This window comes from Myodes glareolus, chromosome 20 (genome assembly GCF_982192425.1).
Source record: "Myodes glareolus chromosome 20, mMyoGla1.1, whole genome shotgun sequence".
NCBI lineage: Eukaryota > Metazoa > Chordata > Mammalia > Rodentia > Cricetidae > Myodes > Myodes glareolus.
Genome location: NC_142045.1, coordinates 50,199,127 through 50,223,618, shown reverse-complemented (window position 1 = coordinate 50,223,618; position 24,492 = coordinate 50,199,127). Strand labels below are relative to the sequence as shown.

General features: G+C 45.0%; 1 protein-coding gene across 2 annotated transcripts in view; it reads left to right on the top strand.

Moving 5' to 3' along the window:
* Positions 1-20,135, top strand: part of Usp13 (ubiquitin specific peptidase 13) — a 117,509-nt gene extending 97,374 nt beyond the window's left edge. For both annotated transcript variants that reach the window (XM_048429900.3, XM_048429899.3), the window contains exons 20-21: positions 12,554-12,638; positions 15,236-20,135. In XM_048429900.3, the coding sequence (XP_048285857.1) occupies positions 12,554-12,638; positions 15,236-15,329 (179 nt within the window). In that variant the 3' untranslated portion in view covers positions 15,330-20,135. The remainder of the gene's footprint in view (positions 1-12,553; positions 12,639-15,235) is intronic.
* The last annotated feature ends 4,357 nt before the right edge of the window (positions 20,136-24,492 follow it).

Genomic DNA, 24,492 nt, shown 5'->3' with positions numbered 1-24,492 from the left:
CATTAGCTCTTTAGCCTGCCATTTAACTTACCTATGGTCACGACCTAGCCTACCTCATCTGCTACTTCTGCATCCTTCTTTTTGCAGCCTAGATGTCTGGCATTGTACCACAGTGCCACACTTAGCCACCACTCTCTCCTCTTTTCTACTCCAGGCCTTTGCCAGGTGAATTCCTATTTGTGAACTACCCACTCCCATCACTGGCCACATGATCTCATCTCTTCCTCTTCCTCCTAGTCTTCACCCCCCTCCCCCGGTCTCATGCCTTTTCCCCTCTGCCTCTATAAACTGAGAATTTACCCATGGAAACTCTTCATTCTAGCTAAGTAGGAAAAGGATAAGACACAGTTCTTCCAAACTCCATATTCATCTATAAGGGCTTGTGTTTCTCTCCAGAAACTAGTAGTTCCAAACACAGGGTGCTATAATGGACAAACTCTCAGCGATTCATAGCAGAATTTGTTCCACACTCTGTGCCCATTGGTTCACTACTTCGTCAATGTCCATGATGGCGTTTGGAGATGTTGAGCCCTTTTGGCAGAAGGATGAACTTCCCAACCCAAGGATCGGGTTGTAAAGCTGCCACAGCATTGGGCTGGGCTGGCAGGGGCTCTGATCCTCAGGGTTTCCTTTCTCCTAAGGGGTCAGTAATGACAAAAAGCAGACACATAATCCCTCAGGCTTTGTGTATCTTAGTGTCCTGAGAGGATACCTAGGTCTTGCTGCATGCCGAATTTTGTCCCAGTAGGACACTATAAAATTTCTTTCAAGTATCTTTTAAGAGACTGAGTTAGACCATAGAGTTGAGGGTACTGGTGGGAAAGGAGGGCTGTCGGAAGTGCTCTGAAAAGGTGTGTGTAAATATATCTGTATTCTAGCCTCAGAAGGCAAAGAGGAGGGATTGCCAGTAAGCTGGTTAGCAAGAGGGCCGCATAGATGAGCTCTGGGTTTGATTGAGAGAGCCTTGGTGAATAAGGCAGAAGAGTAATTCAGAGTCAGTCCTGATGTCCACCTCAGGCCTCTGCATGTATATGTACCCACACTCACTCCACACACTGCACACATGAAAATAAAAAAGGAAAAGAACGTAAATGATGCAATGAGCTGTGCTAGGCCTTCAGTTTACTTCTCTTTTAACAAAGCTTCTGTAAGTGATGCTTTCAAGTGAGAGATGCAAGCTCGAAGGTTTCAGCAGCTCCCTGTCACGTGACCTCCAGAAGCAATGTTACATCCTCACTGGCCCCCTTCCCCTAGTGGGGCATGGAGCTGATCTTTCTTATCTAGTTTTCTCTTGTGAATGACTTCCTCATGTCCTTTGGCCATTTCCCCATTTTTATTGAGGTTTCCAGATTCATTTAAAATTGATCAACACGAGAATTTCCTGGTATAGATTAGTGTGGGCACTGCTCAGAGCTTTATGAAACCAGGTCTTTTGTGCAGAACAATGCTACACTTCTCCTATGGGTTCCTCCTCCTACCCCTGCAAAGCTCTCTGGTTTTCTTCATAAACAATCGTTGTGTTCCTGGCTTAATTTTTGAAATGATATTTCTTTAAAATTTTGTTTTCCTGTGTATTGCTTAAATTGTCACTGCCGTATGGTGAGATAATAAGATGAATGCTAAGGGGTGGTATTCCTAGACTATTTAGTGTTGTATCGTTGTTGGCCGGTGGTAGCCTGTTCTGTAGGCCTTGATTGTATTTATATCGAACACAGAAGTTAACCAGGGCAGATGTGTGGTCTGTTCAAGTATGTTGTTTTAATTCCCCCATCATTTCCCCCATGCTGGCTGGTGAGCTGGCTGGTGAGCTGGCTGAGATATTTGACTGAGAGGTAGTGGATGCCATACAGAGTGAGATATCCCTATTCGAGGAGCCAAATACTGGGAAATCTGGGTCTAATTTGTCTAAGCAAAACTAAAATTTTATTTCACAAAATTTGGCAACTCCAGGGATGGAGGCAGGATTGACCCTAACCAACTTGATCAGGATGCAGTAACGTTTATGTTAAAGGTTCCAAGTCCTGGCTCCCTGGGTGGGTTCTGATCCTGGAGAAGAATGGAGAGGAGATGAGGTCAGACATGTGGGGACACATACAGGCGAGATGTATCCAACTGAGGCTTCGGGTTACCAGCAGAAGGGACCTGGTACTGACCGGAGAGAATAGGGCCTTCTGTTGTGGAACTTTTACTGGGAAGACAGGAGCAATAGTCTATCTAGTCACCCCAAATAGGGCGCCAGTGACACCAGAGAAGTGGTTCCACTCAAGTCAAGCTCACAGAACCTGTGAGTTTATTGGAGTTACTTACAGGAACATGAGTGAGGCAAAGGTGGCTACATCACTAAAAAGCCCATCTTTCTATGGATGAGGACTCCCGAAAAGTACATGCCTGGAGCACAACTTGAAGGCTGTTCCATTGGAGAATCTCCTCTCCCCAGCAGCTGCTTGCTACTCTAGACCTTTGGGAAGAGGCTTGTGAGTCCTGTAAGTTTCAGAGTTTTCTGAGCCTTGTGGGTTTCATTGGCTTCCTCGGTTGTAAGAACCTCTGCCCCTTTCTGGAGAGAATGTTTCAATTTCAGGGAGAGAGTTGCATGACATCTCCCAACATACAGAGAGATTCTAGTTGATTTGCCAGGGTGGGCTCCTGGTGCTGTCATTTTATCAGAGGGACTTCAGATACTTAAGCTGCTGCAGCTGCTAAAAACATACTAGGCAAAGAGGAAAATACACAAGGCTCAGGAATCGGCTTCCTCGTCCTCTCTTTGTGACTTTTGTTAGAGTTTCACTGTCAGTCTCTCCCCAAAAGCTTTGAGATGTCCTCCAGGGTCCTCCTTTAGGGCTGTGTCCTTTTGGTTATATGACCTGCACAGAAAAGTTTGTTCCAGCCTTCTCAGGTTTCAAGACTCTGTGACTGTCATGTGCTCTATTCAGGTTATAGGCCCCACACAGGAAGCTCAAAAGAGGCAGGTGAGTCTCCTGAAAGCAGGGCTCTGATGTGGGCAGGCCCAGGCGACCTTTATTCAAAACATGTCAGGATGTAAATGGTTGGGCATTACTGAGACCTGCCAAATTTGGGACTCTGGGACACCCAGTAACCCACATGACTTACCTGCCAGGAAATGCATTCTTTACTTGAGAACCACCCCCTTAAACAGTATTTAGGTAACATATCTGGATGAAAGCAGAGAGTGACTTCCAGAACCTTCCACACTAGGTTAGTAAAGTTTTTACACCCCGATAAACCTCTCCACCAACATAATAATCTGAATCAGATCAAATCAAACCAAATTAGAAAAAGCCCAGGTTTATTGGATACCAGTGCTCCCAAGTGACATTCCAGCTCCCCAGGAGGAACAGGGAAGGAACACTGGAAAACCACATTTGTTCTCTGGGGGACAGTTTAAATACCTTGTAGGAGTGGTCTTGAGCATCTCTGGGGAGGGGTCAGTGTTATGGTAAAAATAAAACGGCGCTGTTCCCCAAGTGACTACAGCAGGCAGCAGGCCACAAGGAGCTGCAGTGGTAAAATGCTGTGGTTCCCCTAGTGGCCCTCGGGCAACGAGAGCCAGCAGGTCCCACGCAGGGAGTGAGAGAGATGGATAGGCATGCCATGCAGAGAAAGTAGGTATTTATTTAGTTGGTTATAGAGGAGAAGGGGAAAGGGGGGAAGGGGGAAGAGGAGAGAGAGAGAAACAGAGAAAGAGAAACAGAGAGATGGGGGCGGGAGGAAGTGGGTGGGGCTTGTCTCTTAAAGGGACAGGACAGACCATTTCAGACACCATTTGGCAGGTTTTCTCAGAGGTGGAGTCAGGACTGAGGCAACTCCCAAGGGAGGGGGCTTGGGATGGAACTTCCATGCAAGCATTCCAGATTCTGGATATATGGATGCCAGGAGCTGGGTTAAAGCCTTAATCTAAACATTCCAGACTCTTTGAATATATGAATGCCAAGGCCTTGGGTGACACTTCCACCCAAACATCCCAGACTCTTTGGGCTACTTTCTGTGGGTATGGTATGATGTAGGGGAGGAGAGTGTTGAGAGTTGGTGGGCTCAAGCTCAGCTGGAGGTGTGGCTGGAGAGGCATCTGGTTTACTGCCATTCTGGAGACCTCAGACATCTGTTTCATGAGCAAACTGAGAAGGCAAGTTGCTAGGAGAAAAAATAGATTGTTACTACTGGCCCTATGAATGAGGCTAGTCATGGGAAGGGTCATTAATGCCATAAGGAATATGACAGAGAAGTGTCCTGGTTGTACAGGAGAGGCTCGGGTGAATAAGTGAGAAATGAGAGCAGATATGCCTTTTAAAACCAGATTTCAGTTGTTGGGTAGGTGTCCATTTGAGCCAGGAGAGGTGAAGTCCCAGGAGCTAGTGCAGGTGTTGGCATTATCTAGAAAGACTTCTGTAAATTGCTCTTGGCCCAGACGACAGGATTAACCTGTAAAATATGCTTAAAAATGGGTAGGGTTAAAATAGGCTCTGGAGACTGTTAGTTTTTACCAGACCAGACAAAGGAAATTGGAAACTCTAAACCTCTGAAGATACACCTGAAACCTGTTAATCCTGGACTATGAAGCCTGTGTAAGAGGCACACCTGTCTGTATTGTTAGCAAGAAACTTAACAAAGGAAGTAATGAGATACCAGTACCTAAAGTCATCAAATGCCACCAGACAGATCTGCAATCTTGAGTCTCTTCATAGTCTTTAGTGAATACCAGTTTTAGAAGCAGTTCTTGCCTTAGCTCCTGAGGCCAGGACGCTGGAAGATTTTTGGGTAGGATTCCGTCTACCTGTCATGGCAGGATGAGACAATTGATTCCTCAGTGTAACGTCTAGGAAGCTGAAGAGGTGGAAGGTAGATTTTTGCTGTGTAGCTTTGCCATACCCAAAGGCAAGCCTCCAAGTTCTTCTGCAGCCATACATCTTCTTGGAGGAGCTACAGGATCCTGCAGGAGCTGGCCTGTCTCTGTCATAGGAAGCTCTTTTGTTAAATGCCATACTCTCAGGTCTCTAAAGGTACTTGAGAGTCAGGGTACCATTACCTGTCAGGTATATCCAAATTAGACATAGAAGTTAAATTTAGACATATAGTTTACCCAACCAGTTACAGCTTACCAATGTCAGTAAAGGCAAGAAGATTAGAAGGAATATTTTAGTAAATATATTGGGGGCAGAATGTCTCCTTGGTAGGGCCAGCACATGTGGGTGCTCTTACCAAAGATGGCACTGAGATTTTTACTTTGATCTCAACCAAAATGGTGGCTATTCACATGTTTGTATTTTTCCAGAGCTGTTATAATCTGGAGTTACAAGTTTTACAGATTTTAAAACAAGCACACATACAAATACAGACAAAAAACAAGCATACTGTGGCCACATTATTTATACATATATATTAACAGACAGACAGACAAAAGTGTTTTTAGGAACCTGTGTCAATTAACCAACTTAAAATCCCGGTGCAGGCTGCAGAGGCCAGGCAAACACACAGGTGGTCCCATTAAGGACCAGATTAGCAGATGCTGTAAGGGAGAACAGAAACATAAAGATGGAACACTTATGCAGCTTAGACTGGGAGGACAGGGGAAACAGATCCATTGTAGGGAGAATTCTAGTATGACCAGATCACATGCCAGGACTGTAGGCAAACAGCTAGAGAAGGGGGGAGTGGGAACAAGACCCAGAAACCATGGGCATATGGGGGGCTTGTTTGGTTTACACCGGCAAGAATTTTTTTAGGCGTTAAGGCATTTACAGTGTAAGATAGCCCCAATTTAAAAAGATTTTGTAAAAGGCAGCACAAGGGCATTTGGAGACCTCGAATTGTAAGTGCTCCTTTTTTAAGTCTATGCTGAACTCAGGACTCAAAGCCTAATGCAATGCATCCACTGTGGTAGACTTTGGGTCAAAATATAGAGGGGAGTGGGAATTCCTTAACAGGTCAGGTACCTGGCATAGCCGTGTCTTTCACAGGACAGCCCGAATCGTATGAGGTCCTGGGCCTCTAAGGCAATGAATTGGAAGTCAGTACTTACCCAGATGAAGCTGATCTTAGCTTGGCTGAGAGCAGGTGTGGGGGTGAAGGGTGTTTCCCCAACATGTGCCCCTGGGCCTGTGGGAAAAACAGCCCTCTTGGTGGGATCTCCAGAAGAAAAGTTTTTGTGCCCCAATAAACCTCTCCGCCGATACAATAATCCAAATCAGACCAAATCAAACTGAATTAGAAAAAGCCCTGGTTTAATGGATACCAGCACTCCCGGGTGACCTTCCAGCCTCCCAGAGAGGAGACTGGGAAGGAAGACAGGAAAACCACATGTTTGTTCTCTGGAGGGGGGGCAGTTTAAATACCCTGTGGGAGTGATCTTGAGCACCTCTGGGGAGGGATCAACATTTGGCAGGCTTCCTTGGAGGTGACGTCTGGACTGAGGCATCTCTCAGGGGACGGGGCTTGGGATGGAACTTCCACCCAAACATTCCAAACTCTTTGAATATATGGATGCCAGGGGCTGGGGTGACACAGCTACCTGAACATTAGCACTGCACAGTGAGGTTGGTGCCTGACTGAGAGGTGACCTTTGCCAAGATGGAAGTTGAAAGAAGACTTGTTCAGGGGCTTCTTTGACAGACTTTTCTCTAGTCCTGCCTTGAGGAATGGGCAAGCGGCTCGCCATAGCAATGGCCGAATCCTTCCATCACTGTTAACCACCCTACACAGATCCTCCGGTTGTGTGGCAGACTGGCCAGCCCTGGGGCAAGCACAGGTTTCTGAAGCTTTAGGAGAACATATGGGTGGGTGAGGAAAACACAGAGGTCCTGTGAGTGGCAGACTAAGACCCCGAGGCGAGTTTATCTTCTGTCTTTTGGGGGATCCACAGCAATCTCTTTGCTCAGTGGGCTTGTTATTGGATTAGTATGGCAGAGGCACCTGACTTTTCTGCTCATGGGTTCCATGGTTAAGACTGTTGGGGTAGTAAGCATATAGGGAGGATCGCGTGCTACACTCTCAGTGGGTAACAGACTACGAGCTAAGACTCCGGTGGTCTGTCCAGGATTGTCATAGTGTCACCACTCCGTCTCAGAGGCTAGTGTCAATTGGATTGAGGCAGTTAGGCTTCCTCGTTTCTGAAAAGGACAGATCCTCTGTTAGCATTGGAACGCAAATGCCAAAAGTGTTCCTCACAGTACAGCTTATGGGAGTGAACCACGGAGATTCACAGACTCTAATGATCTACCAGCTTTTTCTTCTTTTCAGTGCAGACTGGGTTTGTGCTCATGTATAGTAATTGATTATGACAGTAGGTTCATGTAGAGTTGCTCCAACGCTGGAGTTAATTGGGGTAATGACATGTAGTTAAAGTGTGATTTCCTAGAAGGCAAAGTCATGGCTTTCATATATGAAATGACGTAACTCGCAGATTAGCTGGTTGATGGGAGGACCAGTCCGACATTTCCAGTGCGTGGTACATCAGAATAACTAGGATAGTTGTTTTTGTTTCCTATTTTGTAGTGCTCAGAACAGAACCAGAGTCTTGTGCACACCAGGCAAGAGCTCTATTTCCGAGTCCCAGCTGCAGCCCAAGATGCTGGGCTACTGGAGGGAGAGTTAACAAAGCAAGGTCAGGGTGAGCTTGTCTGAGTTAGGGCAAAAGATGATGTGTTCAAACTGTGCACCCATGAGCTTATGTGTCCCATGGGACAGAAACTGCAACTTTAGCAGTAAGTGGTGGGACAAGCCAAGTTGACCCTTTAGACTTGGGGAGGCAGACTCGCTTGAATGTCATCACTGTGGGTAATTCTGAGTTCTTAAAGTGCGGCCTTTACTCTTAGTGATCATTTTGGCAGTCACGTTCACAGCTGTGCCATATTCCTCTCATTTCTTACTTCCCCATCTCACCAGGATAAAGCAGCTGCAGGGTGGGCTTTGACTCATGGAATCTCTGTTTTGTGGGTGATCTCAGGGTGGCCTTTACTCCAGTGACATTCAAATGCTGTCAGTCTCTTTTCCCTTTGAACTTCTGTGGAATTTTCCTGACAGATGCTTTCTTGAAGAACAGTGGTATAGAGTACAGTCGGTGTTCCATTGGATGGGGATGGTGGTAGCACCATGGGATATTAAAAAACAAGCAACCCTTCCTTATTTGAAAGGCTGAGATAGTTTTCATAAAGTTGAACCAGAGCAGATTTTGTGGGGAGGAGAGTACTTGTTTCACTTATAATTTGAGGCTGACCATTTAGCTGCTTCTCTCAGGATGGAGGGCATAGCAGTGGCTCGGGTACCTCATATTGTTCCAGGGACTTTGACTGTTTCTCTGTTGAAAGTCAGCATTTCTGAGCCATTTAGTTTTGACTCAAGCTGCCTTTTCTCTCTACTTATGGAGGAGCGTGCACGACGAGGCTGTTGTTTGGAACGGGATTTCAGGGGACTTAGAGAAGAACCAAGTAGCTTTCCCATGGGCCCTACTCATTTCAGTCTTTTTTGGAAACAACATTAATTGCCATTTCTTACCTACTTGGCTTCTGCAAATGTGTTGAAAGAGATTCTCTCTTTTTCTGTCAGTCCCTAGCAGGAGGTTTTGAATAACGCATGGGAAAGTTGCTTATATTGATGAACACAGTTAATTTAAGTTATGAGACTGAGATTCATGCTGAACTTCAAATTTTTATTTTTAAGATTCTGAGTGTACATACTTTAATTTTATTATGATTCTGACTATACACATACATTTAGTTCTTAACTGAAGAGGGGAAAGTACCTCTGGGGACGGTACTGGCTAATCTTATGTCAACCCAACACATACTAGGGTCATTTGGGACGAAAGAATCTTAATTGAGAAAATGCCTCTATAGGATTGGCCTGTGGGCAGATTTATGGTGCATTTTCTTGATTGATGTGGGAGGGCCCATCCCACTGTGGGCATTGTTATCTCTGGGCAGGTGGCCTTGGATGGTATAAGAAAGCAGGCAGAGTCAGCCATATTGAGCAAGCCAGTAAGCAGCACACTTCATGGCCTCTGCTTCAGTTCCTGCCTTGAGTTAGTGCCCTGACTTCTTTTGATGATGGATTGTGACTTGAGAATCTCAGTCTGGTTCTCCCACCTAACCTCTTCCTGCCTAGCTATTGGCCAGTTAGCTCTTTATTAAACTAATGAGAGCAATACTTCTTCACAGTGTTCAAAAGAATTATTCTGCATCATTTTCCTGGTCTGCTTTCTAAACTAGGATTACATTTCAACCAGTCAGTATGATAGCAAATGAAACATAGCAGTTGATAAATTTCCTATTAATATTGATTTACCTGCTTATATCCAAATTTACATGTTGGTATGAGGTATATATATATATATATATATATATATATATAATATGAGAAGCTATAGAAACAAGCATGGACATGAGAAAATTTACCCCTCTCACTTGTTTATTAAAACAGTCAACGATCTCACTAAAATAAATGTTTTTCTGTGCCTAGAATGTTTCAAGAAAAATTGTGAACTCTGTTCTTGTCAAGCTGTGTTCTAGACTGGGTTATCTATCTAGTTGATAGATAGTGTGTGGAGCGTGTGACACTTTGTGTTGTTTGGACAATAATGCAGGATGGGGGAAAACCAGGAGTAGATGAGGAGGGAGAGAGGAGAGTATTTGATGAGGTGTCTGATGAGGTGGTATCTGACCTGTGGACGCGTGTCTATGAGGGTCGAGGGACAACGTTGCTGCTGGAAGGAAGGACAGGTGTGGAGGCTCGAGGGCAGAACTCACTGGGTGTGCTTGAGGCCCAGCTAGGGGCCAAAGTAGTTAGAGTGAAGTAAGGGGAAAGTGGGGAGAATTTCATGGGCTGTAGCAAGAATCAGAAATCACTGTGATCTGTACGAAGTCACCAGAGGGTGTTGGGAGGACTAGTGACCACAATTTGGCTTCCATTAAAAAAGAGAAAAGAAAGTACAAGACCACTTTGGGAGCCATGCTTTGAGTAGCCCAGGTCATCAGAGACAGGGGCGGGACAGAGGTCAATTAAGACACTTGTAACCAGTGCTGAGAACGGCGATGGTAACATGGACCAGAAGCATGAGTGGGGGAGGGTGTCATGACAGGGTTCTGAATTTGTTTGGAAGGAGATGATGCTCATGATTTGGCTAGATACAAGGAACAAGAGAGATACCAAGATTTTTGACGTAAGTTAGTAGAAGAACGAACTTGCCATCGATTGAGATGGTAAGAATGAGGAGAAACTGTCAACCAACTGGTGATAGAAGGAAACTTCCTCAACCCAATAAAAGGTATCTGGGTGACATGGCCTTACCTGTAGAAAACCTTAAAAACTCTATGGACAGTCTTAGAACTGACAAGTAGGCACTGCAAGGATGCTGGAAATAAGCAAGGTACAAAATTCAGGGTTATGCTGTTGCTTCATTTTCTTTCTTTTTGAGGTAGGGTTTCATTTCAAACTCTGTATCTTCCTGCCTCAGCCTGCTGAGTTCTGGGATTACAGGCATGCTCCCCCATGCCCGAACAGTTTTTTGCTATATATGAATAACTAGCATTTTAGAAATAAAACTGTGAAAACAATAACATTTGCTCCAGGAGACTGGATGGGATTTACCAGAAAGAGGATGTCTGGATTGAGGAGAAAAAAAAACAAATATCTGATACCAAAGCTACAGGTACTACTTTAGTAGGTAGGGAGATGAGGGAGGTGCCAGCAGATAGGAGACCACGAGTGTGCCATCTGGGCAGCCAAGAGGTTATGTCCAGGAACAAGTATTTGGGGAAGAGAATTTTGGTCAATAGGTAAAATACAAGTGGCAGAGTAGGGAAGAGGAGGTAAAATGAAGCTGGGTCCAAAACTTCCTTTTATTGGAAAAAGATAATGAAAAATTGAGCCATAGAAATGAATGTGCCAGCCCATATTTATGTCTCTTACTCACATAGGAACATTTCCCGTTTGTTGATTGTGAAAGTCTGTAAATGCTTGTTTTTCCTTCTTGCTATATCATCATAGTCTGTTTGCTGAGGGGGCAGGTACTCATCCATGGAGTTCGCTTTGTGTTGTGCAAGTCTAGGATCAGTAGCAGCAACATGAACTGGAACTTGTACTTGGGTTTTTTTGTTATTCTTATTGCTCTTTGCTCTTTGGGGGGCCTGCCCACCCAGTTCCCAAATAAATCACACGGAGGCTTATTCTTAGTGATGACTGCCTAGGCTTAGCTTGGCTTTCTAGCCAGCTTTTCTTAAATTAGCCTGTCTACCTTTTGCCTCTGGGCCTTTATCTTTCTTTATTTTATATACTTTTCTTTAATTCTTACTCTGAGGTTTACTGTGTAGCTAGATTACTACCCCCTGATGTTCTACTTCTTTTCTTGCTCCTCCTTGATCTTCTCTTCCCAGATTTCTCCTCATATTTATTCTCTCTGCCTGCCAGCCGCTCCTATCATTTCTCCTGCCTTGCTATTGACTGTCCAGCTCTTTATTATTAGACCAATCAGGTATTTTAGACAGGCAAAGTAACACAGCTTCACAGAGTTAAACAGATGCAACATAAGAGAATACAACACATCTTTGCATCATTAAACAAGTATTCTACAACATAAACAAATGTAGCACATCTTAAAATAATAACTAACTCAACAAGAACTTGATCAGAGCACTGAGCTTGGTGACAGGAGTTACTGAGCAGAGAATAAACATAGCCCTGCTCTCTGTGACGTCACACATCTTCAGAAAAGCAGGAACCTGATGTCCTGTGATACCCGTAGGTTGTAGCATGAGTCAAGGCATCTTGTGTGAAGCATTGGCCCTATCTAAAACCAACAGCAATGGTCTTCCTCACATTCCTGGCAGTTCATGACATGTGACTCTAAATTTCTCAGAGCTCTGCAACATGGGTGGTGTTCGGTTTCCTTTCCCTTCCTTTTTTCCCTCTCCTCCACCCTCCCCTCCACCCTCCCCTCTCTCTTCTTTTCCCAACCGCCTTTTCTCTGCCCCCTTCCTCTTCTCCTTTCCTTTCCTTTCCTTTCTTTTCCTTTCCTTTCCTTTCCTTTCCTTTCCTTTCCTTTCCTTTCCTTTCCTGTCCTGTCCTGTCCTGTCCTGTCCTGTCCTGTCCTGTCCTGTCCTGTCCTGTCCTGTCCTGTCCTTTCCTGTCCTTTCTTTTCTGTTTTCTTCAAACTCAGTGATAGAAACAGGCTCAAAAAGATGGAGCAACTTTTCCACCCTCATAAGTCTTTCAGACCTGAGAGCTTGCTGTAGGCGTGATGCAGGGTGGGACAGGCAGGAGGTCGGGGTTAAGCCTGCACCAGCAGTTTTGTTTGCCATACTTTATTCCTGATTGCTGATGGGATTCCATACCAGTGTGTGTGCGTGTGTGTGTGTGTGTGTGTGTGTGTGTGTGTGTGTGTGTGTGCATGCAATGCTCGCACACATATGGTCAACGTAGCATGGTTAACTGGCTTGAATTGTGAGTCTAGAGAGCCAATGACCCTCCTGTTGGTTCCAGATGCTGTTTAGAAGCATATTGGGTTTTTGATTGCTGCCTTCTAACTGAACTGTTTTCTTTTCCCTAGTGTACGAGTTATTTGCCTTCATCAGTCACATGGGAACATCTACAATGTGTGGCCATTATGTTTGCCATATCAAAAAGGAGGGACGGTGAGTCTTTTTTTTTTTTTTTTTTTTTTTTTAAAGAAAGGCAGTGGATAGCTGTGGTATTGAGGCCTTCCTGGATTCAGCCATTGCACAAGTGTTTTCTACGTTATTTCTGGTTTTTATATTGATCTAAAAAAAAGATGGGGGTCTTGCTCTGTAGCCTTGGTTGACCTGGAATTCACTATGTAGAGCAGGTGATCTTGAACTAATATCCACTTGCCTCAACCTCCTGAGTGCTGGGATTACAGGTATACCTATGTGCCTGATAGATTGTATGCTTAACTGTTTTACAAATTCAACCCCTGGGGCTCAGGTTAGCTAGTCATCAGGTGTGCTGGAACTGATATTCAAAGTCACTTTATTGTGCCAAGGTGAAGTCCCCAGATAAAGGTGCAGTACAGCATAAAGTAGGCTGTGTTTGGAACCTCCATAGAATAAGTGGATTTTTACAAGCGAACATGGCTGCCCTGGTTAATTTAAGTTTTAAAAATAAACACTTTTATTTAAGTGTGTTTCTAACACTGCCTGTTTTCAATATTACATGAACATGTTTATGTTATTTGTTGTGTGCCTGATTAAGCCAGGTAACCTGTATTCTACCTGGCAGCTCCAAACCTTAGGTGCTTTGTTGCATGGCAACCTAGAAGTTAGCTTCTTGAGTCAAACTTGGAGGTTTGTAATGAGGTAGGAATGAGGTGGTCTAACCTCAGACCTTCTCCTTGGGTGCCCTTCCTTCAGTTCCCTGCTGTAGCCTGCGGTGGGCTTTCTTGCTTGTTCATATCACATGGATACTGTCACAACACGTACACCTGCCCACCCATGTCTCCTATGACTTAGATGGTTAGTTCCCACATAGATTCAATCATTTTTCTTTTTACTTTTCTTCTTCTTCTTCCTTCTCCTTCTCCCTTTTTCCATGTCTTTTAATTTTAGCTTCTTAACTTGATCAGTAGAGTCAAGCAAAGAACACAGGTCTATGATTGGAAATAAGATAATAGCAAATTCAAGAGGCTGGTGTAAATGAACCAGTTTTTAACATACCGTTATGTAGAAGGGGGCAGAGCATAGAGAAAAGGCAGTAATGGCTACTGGGCTGATTTGACCCAAGATAGTGGCTTTGCAAGTTGCTCAACTGCCAACTTCTACTGTCCTGGATTTGCCTCAAACTCCCCCTCTCATTGACTTGGGACACAGAGCCTCATCCAGGGAACAGTGGAGACTGCCTTTCAAATCTTTGACTCTCTCTATAGCAGAGGACCCGCACAATTTTTGGATAAACAGCAGCAGACTAGGGGAGAAAGAGAGAGAGAGAGACCTTTGGTTTGTAGTGTAGATGAACCTAAATGCACCTCATGTTGAAGATGGACAATCTGATTTTTACATAGGAACTTACAGACATGATGACCTCATTGAGTGGCTTAATTAGAGAAATCATTACAAATCAGCACAGTACAAAACAATGCAAAAAATATGTATTTTGTAAGCTTAAGAATAGCCATTATCTACATGTTGATGTCTTTCTTTGTTTTTTCATTTTGTTGGTGTCTCTGTGGGAGGGCACACATACATACACACACTCTCACATATATACACATTTATGCACATGTACTTTCACCTTAAAGTATGTGTATCCTTTTTGTTTTTGTTTATTTTCTTAGAGTTTGTGGGTTTTTTTAACTTTAAAAAATTTTGGGATTATAATGTAATTATAAAATTTCTACCTTCCTTTTCCTCCTTCAAATCTTCCCACATACCCATCCTTGCTCCCTTTCAAATTCCTGGCCCTTTTTTGATTAATTGTTGTTGTGTGCATGTATATATATATGCATGACCATATACATATATTACTAAATATAACCTGCTTGCCCTTTCCAAATTATATTGTGATTATTCATCTATATTATGTCTTCATACTATATTGTGATTATTTTCTTGCTTTATCAAATATTCTTGGAAGACATGCTCCCAGTTATTTAATACTTTACTGAGTCATGTTTACTTCTGAGTTTTAGGCTGTTCTATACCAAGACTTAAATATACATCACTGTATATAATTCTTGGATTACTTTTTGAACCTGTTTATGGGTTTACACAAAGAGAATTGCAGAATTCTAACATTTGAAGAATTCCAGTACATTTTAGTAACTAGTTTTTGATTGAATTCAAGCACCAAAGAGCTGGGCTCATTTTGTGGACTGTTGTGGAGCAGGCACAAGGTCCCGGGCTCAGTCCCCAGCTCAGTGCCACATAAACCAAGAGAGCTGCACAGTTTGATGGCATCCTGGGCTACCTGTCAAGTTAGAGACCAGCCTGGAGAAGGAGCCCAAGTGAAGAATTAATTTTTAACAACTGTTCCTGAGTTATAGGTTTGTTAAAACGTTTGCCTGCCTAACCCAAATATGCTTAAGAAACCCTGTCTGGAGGAGAGATCTGGGTGGCGGGGGAGTTCTTCAGCAAAATTCTGTCCCTCTTATGCAGTGGTTGGGCCCTGGCCACCGTGGAGCATCCGAATTGCCGAGGCCTCTGCTCCACAGTGTACAATGCTGTCTGTCTGCGCTGCGCACACTACTGACACCACGTGCTTCTGTCTTTCTTTTCAGGTGGGTGATCTACAACGACCACAAAGTTTGTGCCTCAGAACGGCCCCCCAAAGACCTGGGATATATGTACTTTTACCGTAGGATACCAAGCTAAACCTCACAAGAGCTGGCGACAAGAAGCCATACACCTTTTTAATTCGCCAAAAAAGAAAAAAAAAAAAAAAGAAAAAAAGAAAAGGAAAGGAAAAAATTCGGGACAGCCGGATACAAGGGACTTCATGGCTACTTACTGCTTCTTTCAAGAGCATGGTCACTCCACTCGACACCCTCTGGAGAAGAACTGGGAAGAAGTTTCTGTTGGTGGCAATACTCTATTGTAGGGACTTTTGCTACTGTTCAGGGAGTGGGTGATGGAAGCAAAGACATTGGCCACCAGCACATCAGATACGGGGTGTCCTTCCCTCTTTTCTACTTAGGGGGTCAGTGGTGAGGCCTCACCTGTGATAAAAAAAAATGCCCCGGAACAGGAAATCAAAACCTGGGCTGATTTTTATTTGTGGCATTATGTTTTCATTTCCCACAATAATTTCTGACCCAGCTATGTGTACTAGGACATCTGCAATGGAAGCTATTTTTAAGTTAAATCATATCAGACTTAATAATACACTGTATGAGTGTGTGTGAGAATGTGTGTGTGACCTTTGTAGTTCACTGGAACTCTGATGGTGTTGTTCAAAGGCTAAACAGTTGCTCTTAAGCATATTTGGGTTAGGCAGGCAAACATTTTAACAAACCTATAACTCAGGAACAGTTGTGAAAAATTAGTTCCCCACTTGGGTTTTAGGAGTCCAAAGGGCTGTATTGTGGCCTCTAAGTGCTGTCTGCCTTTCATGTGTGTCTGTGCCATTTAACATCGATGTCAGGTGTCCACGTCTTGTTCTGCTGAGCTTTGCCAAAGGCAGATGGCTTCTCTTCCTCAGCAGTGTGTTCCCTCAAACTTTTGAGTTCTTTTGTAGTGAGATAACGGGTCTCTTAAGCGTACTCCTGGATCATGTCAAATGCCCTTGGTTTGTCTGCTTTTCTGGTCTCTGAACTTTCTTATATTTTCACTTCTCTCTTCCTCTGGGGCCAGTCTCTGCCCTTGCTGCCTGTCTGCTACGACCCACAGTGTGACCATGGGCACTTTAAAGATGTGAGCCGCAGAGACGCTCTTATAACATCTGGACAGCTGTCCTTTCTTCCCGGTCATTTCCGTGTCTTAGCTGCAGCCCGAGAGCAGAGCGGAGCTCTGGGTGTGCTGTGGAGAGGACTGAGCTCACTCTCACCTGCTTCCTGCTTTTCACCCAATCCCGGTCTCTGGAGTTTCTAGTTCAGACGAGTTGATCAAGGGACAAACGATTTTTCGCTGTCTGTTTCATATGGACTTGTTTGATTGAAAAGATCTTTCTAGAAACTGCAGAAAAGAAGTAGACCCGACTGGGCTGAGTAAAGCAGAGGCACAGGGTTAGGGTGTGATGAGTGTGAACAGCCAGGGTTCTAGTAAGCTGGGGCCCTGTCTCAAGGGAAGTCATATGTACTGTAAGTCTGGGCTGTGAAGCTGGGGCCAGAGGCCTGGAAACCTGGGTGCTGCCTTGACTGGCTATGGGTCTTCGCAAATCCTCCCTTTTATCTGTGCCTCATTCTCCTCATCTGCACAATGGTGAGGTGACATATCTTCTCTTTGTAGCAGGCTTTGATCAGTGCTGAGGACCCTTCCCAGAGAGGAGATGGTGGAGCCTGGTAGGCTCCGGGAGAGTTCACACCCTGCCCTCTGGACTTAGCTGATGCGGTTTCCATCTGGGAACAAATGGCATGGCAGAAGGAGGGAGCACACAATGCAGTAATTCTCCACAACACCATCCCACCAATGCCCCTTCTGCACTTGTCTCCGAGATCCCAAGTCTCTGTTATGTATGTCCCTTTCTGTCCCCCCATTCACCCCTATGGGGATTTCCACACTAAGCAGCTTCTCTGTAGGGCCACACGTCATAGAATAATGACTCTGAGCAGCCTCATCGGTGACTGGTTTGCAGTGTTACAAAGCAAGGCCTTTTGTGGGGGTAGGAAGCTCTCTGGAGGTTTGAATTCAAATGTGGTCAAAGATAGCATGTATATTTTGAACAAAATAAAACTTTTATAAAAACTTGGCAACATCTATGGTGTAAAATCCACATTAAAGATTTTAGGCTGTAAGCTACTTAATTTCATTAGGTAGATTAAGCAAATTAACCCTTCTGATGCTGAGGCATACTTCAAAAAAGTGTATTCTGGCCGCCTCTCCCCCTGCCTCACAAACACAAGGGCTACTTCTTGGTAAGGTTTTGTGTATGCGCTATTTCTTCATATTGGGAGCTGGGCACACTGGCGTGAGCAGTGGCTTTTTGTTAGCAATGTGCTTGCATGTATCTCCTGGTATGCCAAACTTCTCTGGATAGCAGTGGGATGTACCACTTACCTTACACATGTGTGTAGACAGGACATGTGTATCTACGACTGGGACAGTGTGTGGGCTATGTCTGCTGACCCGCCTGCCAGGAGTCTTCCGGGTGAGATGTGGCAGGGTGATCATGTGGCTCTCTCTTTGTGTGTAGGCATCTGTGTGAAGGACAGAACTTTCTTTCTGTAAATATCTTTTGATATCCAGTTGTGTAGACTCCAAAGATGTCTTTGGAAAATGGGTCAAAGTTTCTGTTTTGTCTCTTGGTCTAAATACCTAAATAACTAAATGAGAAATCCAGTTTGGTCCAGATGGAATTTTCTTTTTCTTCTAAACGAAAAGAATCTGGGAAGAATCATATTTTAATGACATTTTATATCAATGTTGCTTCAGTATGTTGGAATTGCCTGGCCTGTTGTCCCAAACCTACAAGAGAATGTGCCTGTTCTCTCCCCTGAATCCCTCTGGGCTCCCATTACCCGAGCTGCAAACTCATAAGTAGGCTTACGTCCTGGCATTGTCTCTCAGTGTGATCTGCTGGAGCCATTCTACCTCTTGGGCCTTTGTCTGCGGACCAGGAGGTTAGACCAGATAACCAGGAAGTCCCTGTCTGTCCTACAGCCACGGTTTACTTTCACTTTTCTGTGATTACAACCCGAATCAGACGTGAGCTGTGGCAACCGGAAGCTCAGGTGTCTGAGTCTGCGGTTACTCGTTTGTAGGAGCCGTCATCGTGAGTTTACAGCTCATTTCTGTTCCCGGACTGTTTCCCTTGGTAATCCCATTTCCCCACCTCTGAGCTCACAGCTCCTCAGTCTGTGAGGCCCCTTGTGACTGTCCCACTCCAAAGCAAAAGCAGCAGTCTGTTTATGGCACCCGCTTGGGAAAGTCTCAGAGTGAGTCTAATGTGAAAAATATGTTAAAATTTCAGTTCCCCTGCAGGTCGCCCCAGTGCCCAGATCAGTGCTGACAAAGATGTCTGTCCTAGAAAGTCTGTCTTTGTCATCATAGACACCACGGCTGCTGAGTCTCATCCTGGGTCTTTAGAGCCTGTGACGAGCTGCCAGGAATACTTGGGCAGAACAGAAGGTGGCTTAGAGACGTGTGCTTCTGCCTGTTAGGTAAAAACTTCCAGGTGGCAGGACAGGGCCCATATTGTAAGACCACTTACTTGATGCCACCAGGGTTTCCTCTTGTCCAAGACTGCTTTTCATTGGTGTAATAAAGACCATGAGCAAAAGCACCTTGGGGAGGACAGGCTTTATTTCACTGTGTAACTTACAGTCCGCCATGAAGGGCAGCCAGGGCAGAAACTCAAGGCAAGAACCTGAAGGTAAGTACTGAGACATAGACCATGGAGGGCTGCGGCTCACTGGCTTGTTCCCAATGGCTTGCTCAGCCTGCTTTCTTAGACAAACCAAAACGACCTGCCTGAGGGAGGTGCCACCGCAGTGGGCTGGGCCCTTCCACAGCAACTGCTAATGGGGGAAATGTCCCAAAGGCTTGCCCACAGGTTAATCTTAATGGAAGCATTTTCTCCATCCAGGTTCTTCCCAGATGACCAGAGCTTGGGTCAAATTAACAAAAACCAAGAAAACTTAATCAGCACATCTACTCAATAAATCATTCTTAGAGTTGGCGGAAGATTTTGTAGCCCCTTCAGGGTGGTGGGATTTGACCAATCTATACTCAGATTGTCCTACGAATAGTAATGCATAATAACATTTGAAGGATTGAATAAACAGTATGACTGTAATATCCTATCGATTGCAAATGATGGGGGATACATGGATTAAATGTAACAGTAATTTAATATTTAAATTAGTTCCACTCCATGGTCATCTGTTCTTCGTATGGCTAATGACACGTTTGGTTCCGTGACCAATGGCCTTTCCATTAGTGCTCCACACTGTGAGGTAGGCAGTGAAATCCCACGTGGAAGAGAATTTTGCAGAAGCAACACATGGGGAACGTACCAGACCCAAACAAGCCCCAGAAATAAAAGCTTTTTCTGCTTTTTAAAAAAAATACATCTCCCCAGTTTAGTGACAAGAGTAGTGCAACGGCCTTTCTTCACCCTTGCTTTGGAGTTGCCCTGGGGTTTAGTGCCTGCTTTCCCAGCATCCTCAGGGTGCTGTGGATGTGAGCTATGGCAGGGGTTTGAACCTACTGCCTTCACCTCAGGCAACATTCTCTTGTAGTTCCCTTTCCCGGGTGTCGTGCAGTCTGTTCACAGCTGGGCAAGTGGGAAGGCTTGGTGGAGCTCAGTGCTCCTCAGCCGGGGCAGAGGCTGAGCCTGACCCGTGCCCACCTGCCCAGCAGCATCGTTGCTGGTTGCCGGAAGACTTGGTATTTATTTATTTTGCACTAGTCACGGTTGGTGTGGAAATGACTTCAAGTGTTTGGGAGAGTACTCGCCTGTGATGGGAAGAGATGGATAATTTATTGCTTTGATAGTTTTAAATTAAAAGCTATTCTCACAAACTCAGGTCCCTTTATGACTCTTGTTTATTTTTTGTTTGAAAAAAAAATGCCGAATAAGCTGGTGACGTCAGGGGTGAATGGGGAACTCGAGACCATGTTTGACTGACAGTGGCTTATTGATGTGACCGGGCAGCCTTGGTTCCTATCCCCAGCAGATGTCAGCACCTTGAAGGAGGGTTGGGATGGTGGAGGTCCTGGAAGCTAAGGTCTGGACTTTCCCTGTTCGTTATTCAGTCACACAGAGACTGGTCCTGGCTCCCTAGTGGTAGGAGCAGGGTGGATGTGTTACATCAGGAGTCTGGCCTGACACTGTGCTCCTATTGTGTCTAAGTTCACTGCTACTACTGTAGCACATTGTCACAAACTTGGTTTAAAACTACACATCCACTCATTTGTCCCATGAGACTAAAACCCTGGGACAGGAAGAATTCATTTCTGTGGTTTCAAGAACTATCTCTCTTTATTTTATTATTTTATTTTATTTTAAAGCTGGCAGGGTCCTGAGAGCTTTTATACCAGGCATGCTCACATCTCTGTTGAGTGGATCACTTGCCCCCTCTTTTAAGAACTCCGGGGATTGCATTATCTTACTCTGATAATTTAGACTACTCCTACCTCGAAGTCCTTAACCTCAGTACACTCCTGTGACCTCAACAGCTGAGTACTGGAAATGGGAAGATCAGGAGTCCGAATACTCAGCAGTATAGACAGAGTCCAGCCTGGATTCCAAGAGACCCTGTGCCAACAAACAAAATCCTTTAATTTGATCACAGCTACAGAATTCCTTTGGCTGTATCATACAACACGTAACACACAGATATTAGAGTGTAGACACCAGTAATGTCTTTGGGGTTGGGGACATTGTTTTGCTTAGCACACAGGGTATGTTACGGTTTGAAAATACATCTCTCTGTGGCTCCAAAGTTTTGAAAGAATGAACCTCTGTGTTTTGGAAGTCCTACTCATTGCCTGACTTCAGTGTCGGGCCATGGTTTTGGTGAGAGAGGCAAGTGGTTGGCACAGTGAGATATTTATGGTTCAGAGGAAAATGCTTCCAAGCTAGCAGTTGCCGCTCCATCCCCTCACGCCTCAGCAGAACCCGCCCTTCTTGTCATTCAGCCACACACTACTGAATGGTTAGCTCTGCTTTTCCAAGATCATGACAGACTTCAGTCAGAGTGGGAAAATACAATAGGAAAAGGTGAAACTTGTCTTCACAGGTGGCCAGTCACTTTATACGTAGGGTATTGGGGAGGTAGCGTGTCAGGGATGGGGTATTCAGGCTCAACATCAGACCCCTTTCCCTTGACTTCTCCTCGTTCAGTGATTCTTCAGATGAGCTATGAAGAGCATATGACAGCTTGGTGGACACAGGACACCACATTAACCCAAATGATCCTTGGAACCTAAGGGGACTTGTGAGCCCTTGTTTTAGTACAAGGTAGTTTTAAAATAAATGTTATACCACAATTAATGATTCTTTCTGAACACACTTTCCTGGAGATTTTCATTTAGCCAGCTGGCTGGTTAATCTGTGCATTCTCTGCTTCATACAATAAACAAACATCTACCATGTTCTATGTGTCATTTTGCTTACAGCATGTCTGTAAATAAAGTAGATGTGCTCCTTGTTGAATTAGTTTCCTCGCAATGCCAGATGCTAAATGTACAAAATCAGTAATGTTCTGTGATGTATAGAAAGATCTGGAGTACTGTGGGAGCACGGGGCAGGGCACAGGGGCTGATAAACCGGGTACCCTGGGTTGGGGTGGCATTGTGATAAGAAATCAAGACCAAGACTTGCAGGAGCAGGAGCAGGAGCCCTTCAGGTGGGTGTTTGGGGGAACTGGTGCAGAGGCCCCCAGGGGTGGCCTAACTGCTCTGTCATATGAGTGGCAAAGGGTTAACAAAGCTGGAGAGAAGGGAGTGAGCATGATAGGCCAGGAGGTCAAAGGAAGGCCAGCTGTCCTGCGGGGGCAGGCGGCAAGACTCCAGAGTCTAGAACATTAAGGTCTTCAGTAGAGCAGTGACCCATCTGACTGAAGGTTAGGACTGTCTCCTGTCCAGGCAGAATGATTTGTGAGCAAGGACAGAGGGGAGGTATGAAGAAAGGAACTGCAGACTTTAAACACAGGAAACGTCAGGGTGTTTGTTCCTAGGAGAGAAGTGGATGGTAGCTGCTACGTGGGCTGTGCACGGCATAGGGCAGAAAGAAGGTGTTAGTTTTCAAATGTGAGAAAGGAGGTGGGCAAATAGCAAACCAACTTTTGGCGGGGGGCGCATTTTGAGACAGGGTTTCTCTGTCTAATAGCCCTAGCTGTTCTGGAACTCGCTCTGTGGACCAGACTGGTCTCGAACTCACAGAGATCCTCCTGCCTCTGCCGCCCAAGTGCTGGGATTAAAGGTGTGCGCCACCACCACCTGGCACAAACCAGTTTTTGAGGCTGGCGAAGAAGCGATGGAGGAATTGCAGGTCCCGTGTGCTCGAGCAGGTGAGTGGGGTGAAATCTTATGCCAGGGTGGGGGCTGGTGTAGACGAGTCATAGAAATGGGAAAATGGGTGGGGAGACAGTGCTAGCAGGTGGCTCCCTCTCTCCCCAGATTTACCTTTCTCTGAGATAGAAGCAAAACCCAAGCCTTGTAGCCCAGAAGGAGACAGGTTGGCTGGGGAAGTCTTGGATATTTGAAGAGAGAGAGGTGTAAAATGTTTATGTAGTTAAATTAACAAAATTGCTGTTTTTTTTTTATTTGAATGAAATTAGTTTAACTGGTATCAATTTTGAACATCTTAGGAGGACAGAGTCATCACTTTCAGACCTACACCATTACACATTTTCTTTTGTAGCCATCATTTTATGGGGTCAGACTTTGTAGGTATGTATTATGCCAAGAAGGTTTTCTACTCTCTTTTTTTGAGAGCGTGCTTGGCGCTTCCAGCAGGGGAATGCAGGGACTTGGCCAATGTGATCTTTCTCTCTTTGGGGGAGGTTGAGTGTGCAGCATTGGAAGGGAGATGCACAGTGCAGTGTGGGAGGAAGGGGACACCACTAGCCAGATCAACAGTCAGCCCTGTCAATCAATGGGGTAGCAGCCATTATAGACACATTGCCTTCTCTTCTTCTTCTTCTTCTTCTTCTTCTTCTTCTTCTTCTTCTTCTTCTTCTTCTTCTTCTTCTTCTTCTTCTTCTTCTTCTTCTTCTTCTCCTCCTCCTCCTCCTCCTCCTCCTCCTCCTCCTCCTCCTCCTCCTCCTCCTCCTCCTCCCCTCCTCCTCCTTCTCCTTCTTCTTTCTTCTTCTTTTGAGGCAGGGTCTGGCTATGAAGGCTGGCCTTGAACCCAAAGTCCTCATGCCCCAGCCCCGTGAGTGTTGGGATTATGGGTGTGCATCACACTATCTAGATGATTTTGATTTTCAATTTTACATCAAAAGCAGATTTTAGTTATCACCTTGGCTGTTTCTCTGAATCCACTCTTTTCTGGGCTGGGCTTGGCAGGTCTGAGGGTCAGCTTTGCCTTTTAGTTAGCTTTGAATCCAGGGGACCTTCTCCCACTTGGCCACACTTTGCTCCTCTTTCATTTGCAATAGTCAACTATGGAGTGGGTAAAATTACCAGTGGGGAAAGCGGGGGACATGGAGTCCCTTGGGCAAATGGCAGAGTGGCAGTACTTCCTGGGATCTGGTCCAGGCAGGTCAGCAGGTTGGACTGAGGGAGCAGCCTACACTCACCTAAAGTGAGAAAATTCAGATTTGCAGCTTCCTGTGGGTCAGTAGTTTAGTTCTACAAAGGAGAGCACGAGATGTAGTCATCATCTCGCCAAACCAAGATGCATGGATGTGAGTACCAAGAGCTGGAGTATTCAGTAGAGAAATGCATGTTTAGCATGTGCAAGGCACATCAAAAACAAAAACAGCTAAAGCAAACCCAAACCCAAACCACTCAAAAACAAAGCAAAACCAGTCAGCAAGCAGTATGTCTTTGTGGAATTAAAGGTAATAATAATACAAGCTTGTAAGTGCTTTCTGCATATTTTAGGGAGACCTGTAAAGAATAATGAGGGGCTAGGGTGATAACTCAGTCACGAAAGTGCTTTCCACAAAGCATGAGGGCCTAAGCTCAGATTCCCAGGGCCCACATAGAAGCTGGGTGTGATGCTATTTATCTGTGATCCTTGTGCTGGGGAGGGAGGCAGTGACATGAGGGGCCCTGGAGCTCTTTGACCTGAAATGGTGAACTCTGGGCTCAAATAAAAAGGTAGATGGGGGCTGTAGAGATGGTTCAGGTTAAAATGCTGCTCTTCTAGAAAACTGGACTGTTCCCAGAACCAGTGCCAGGAAACCTCAGAATGACCTGTTACACC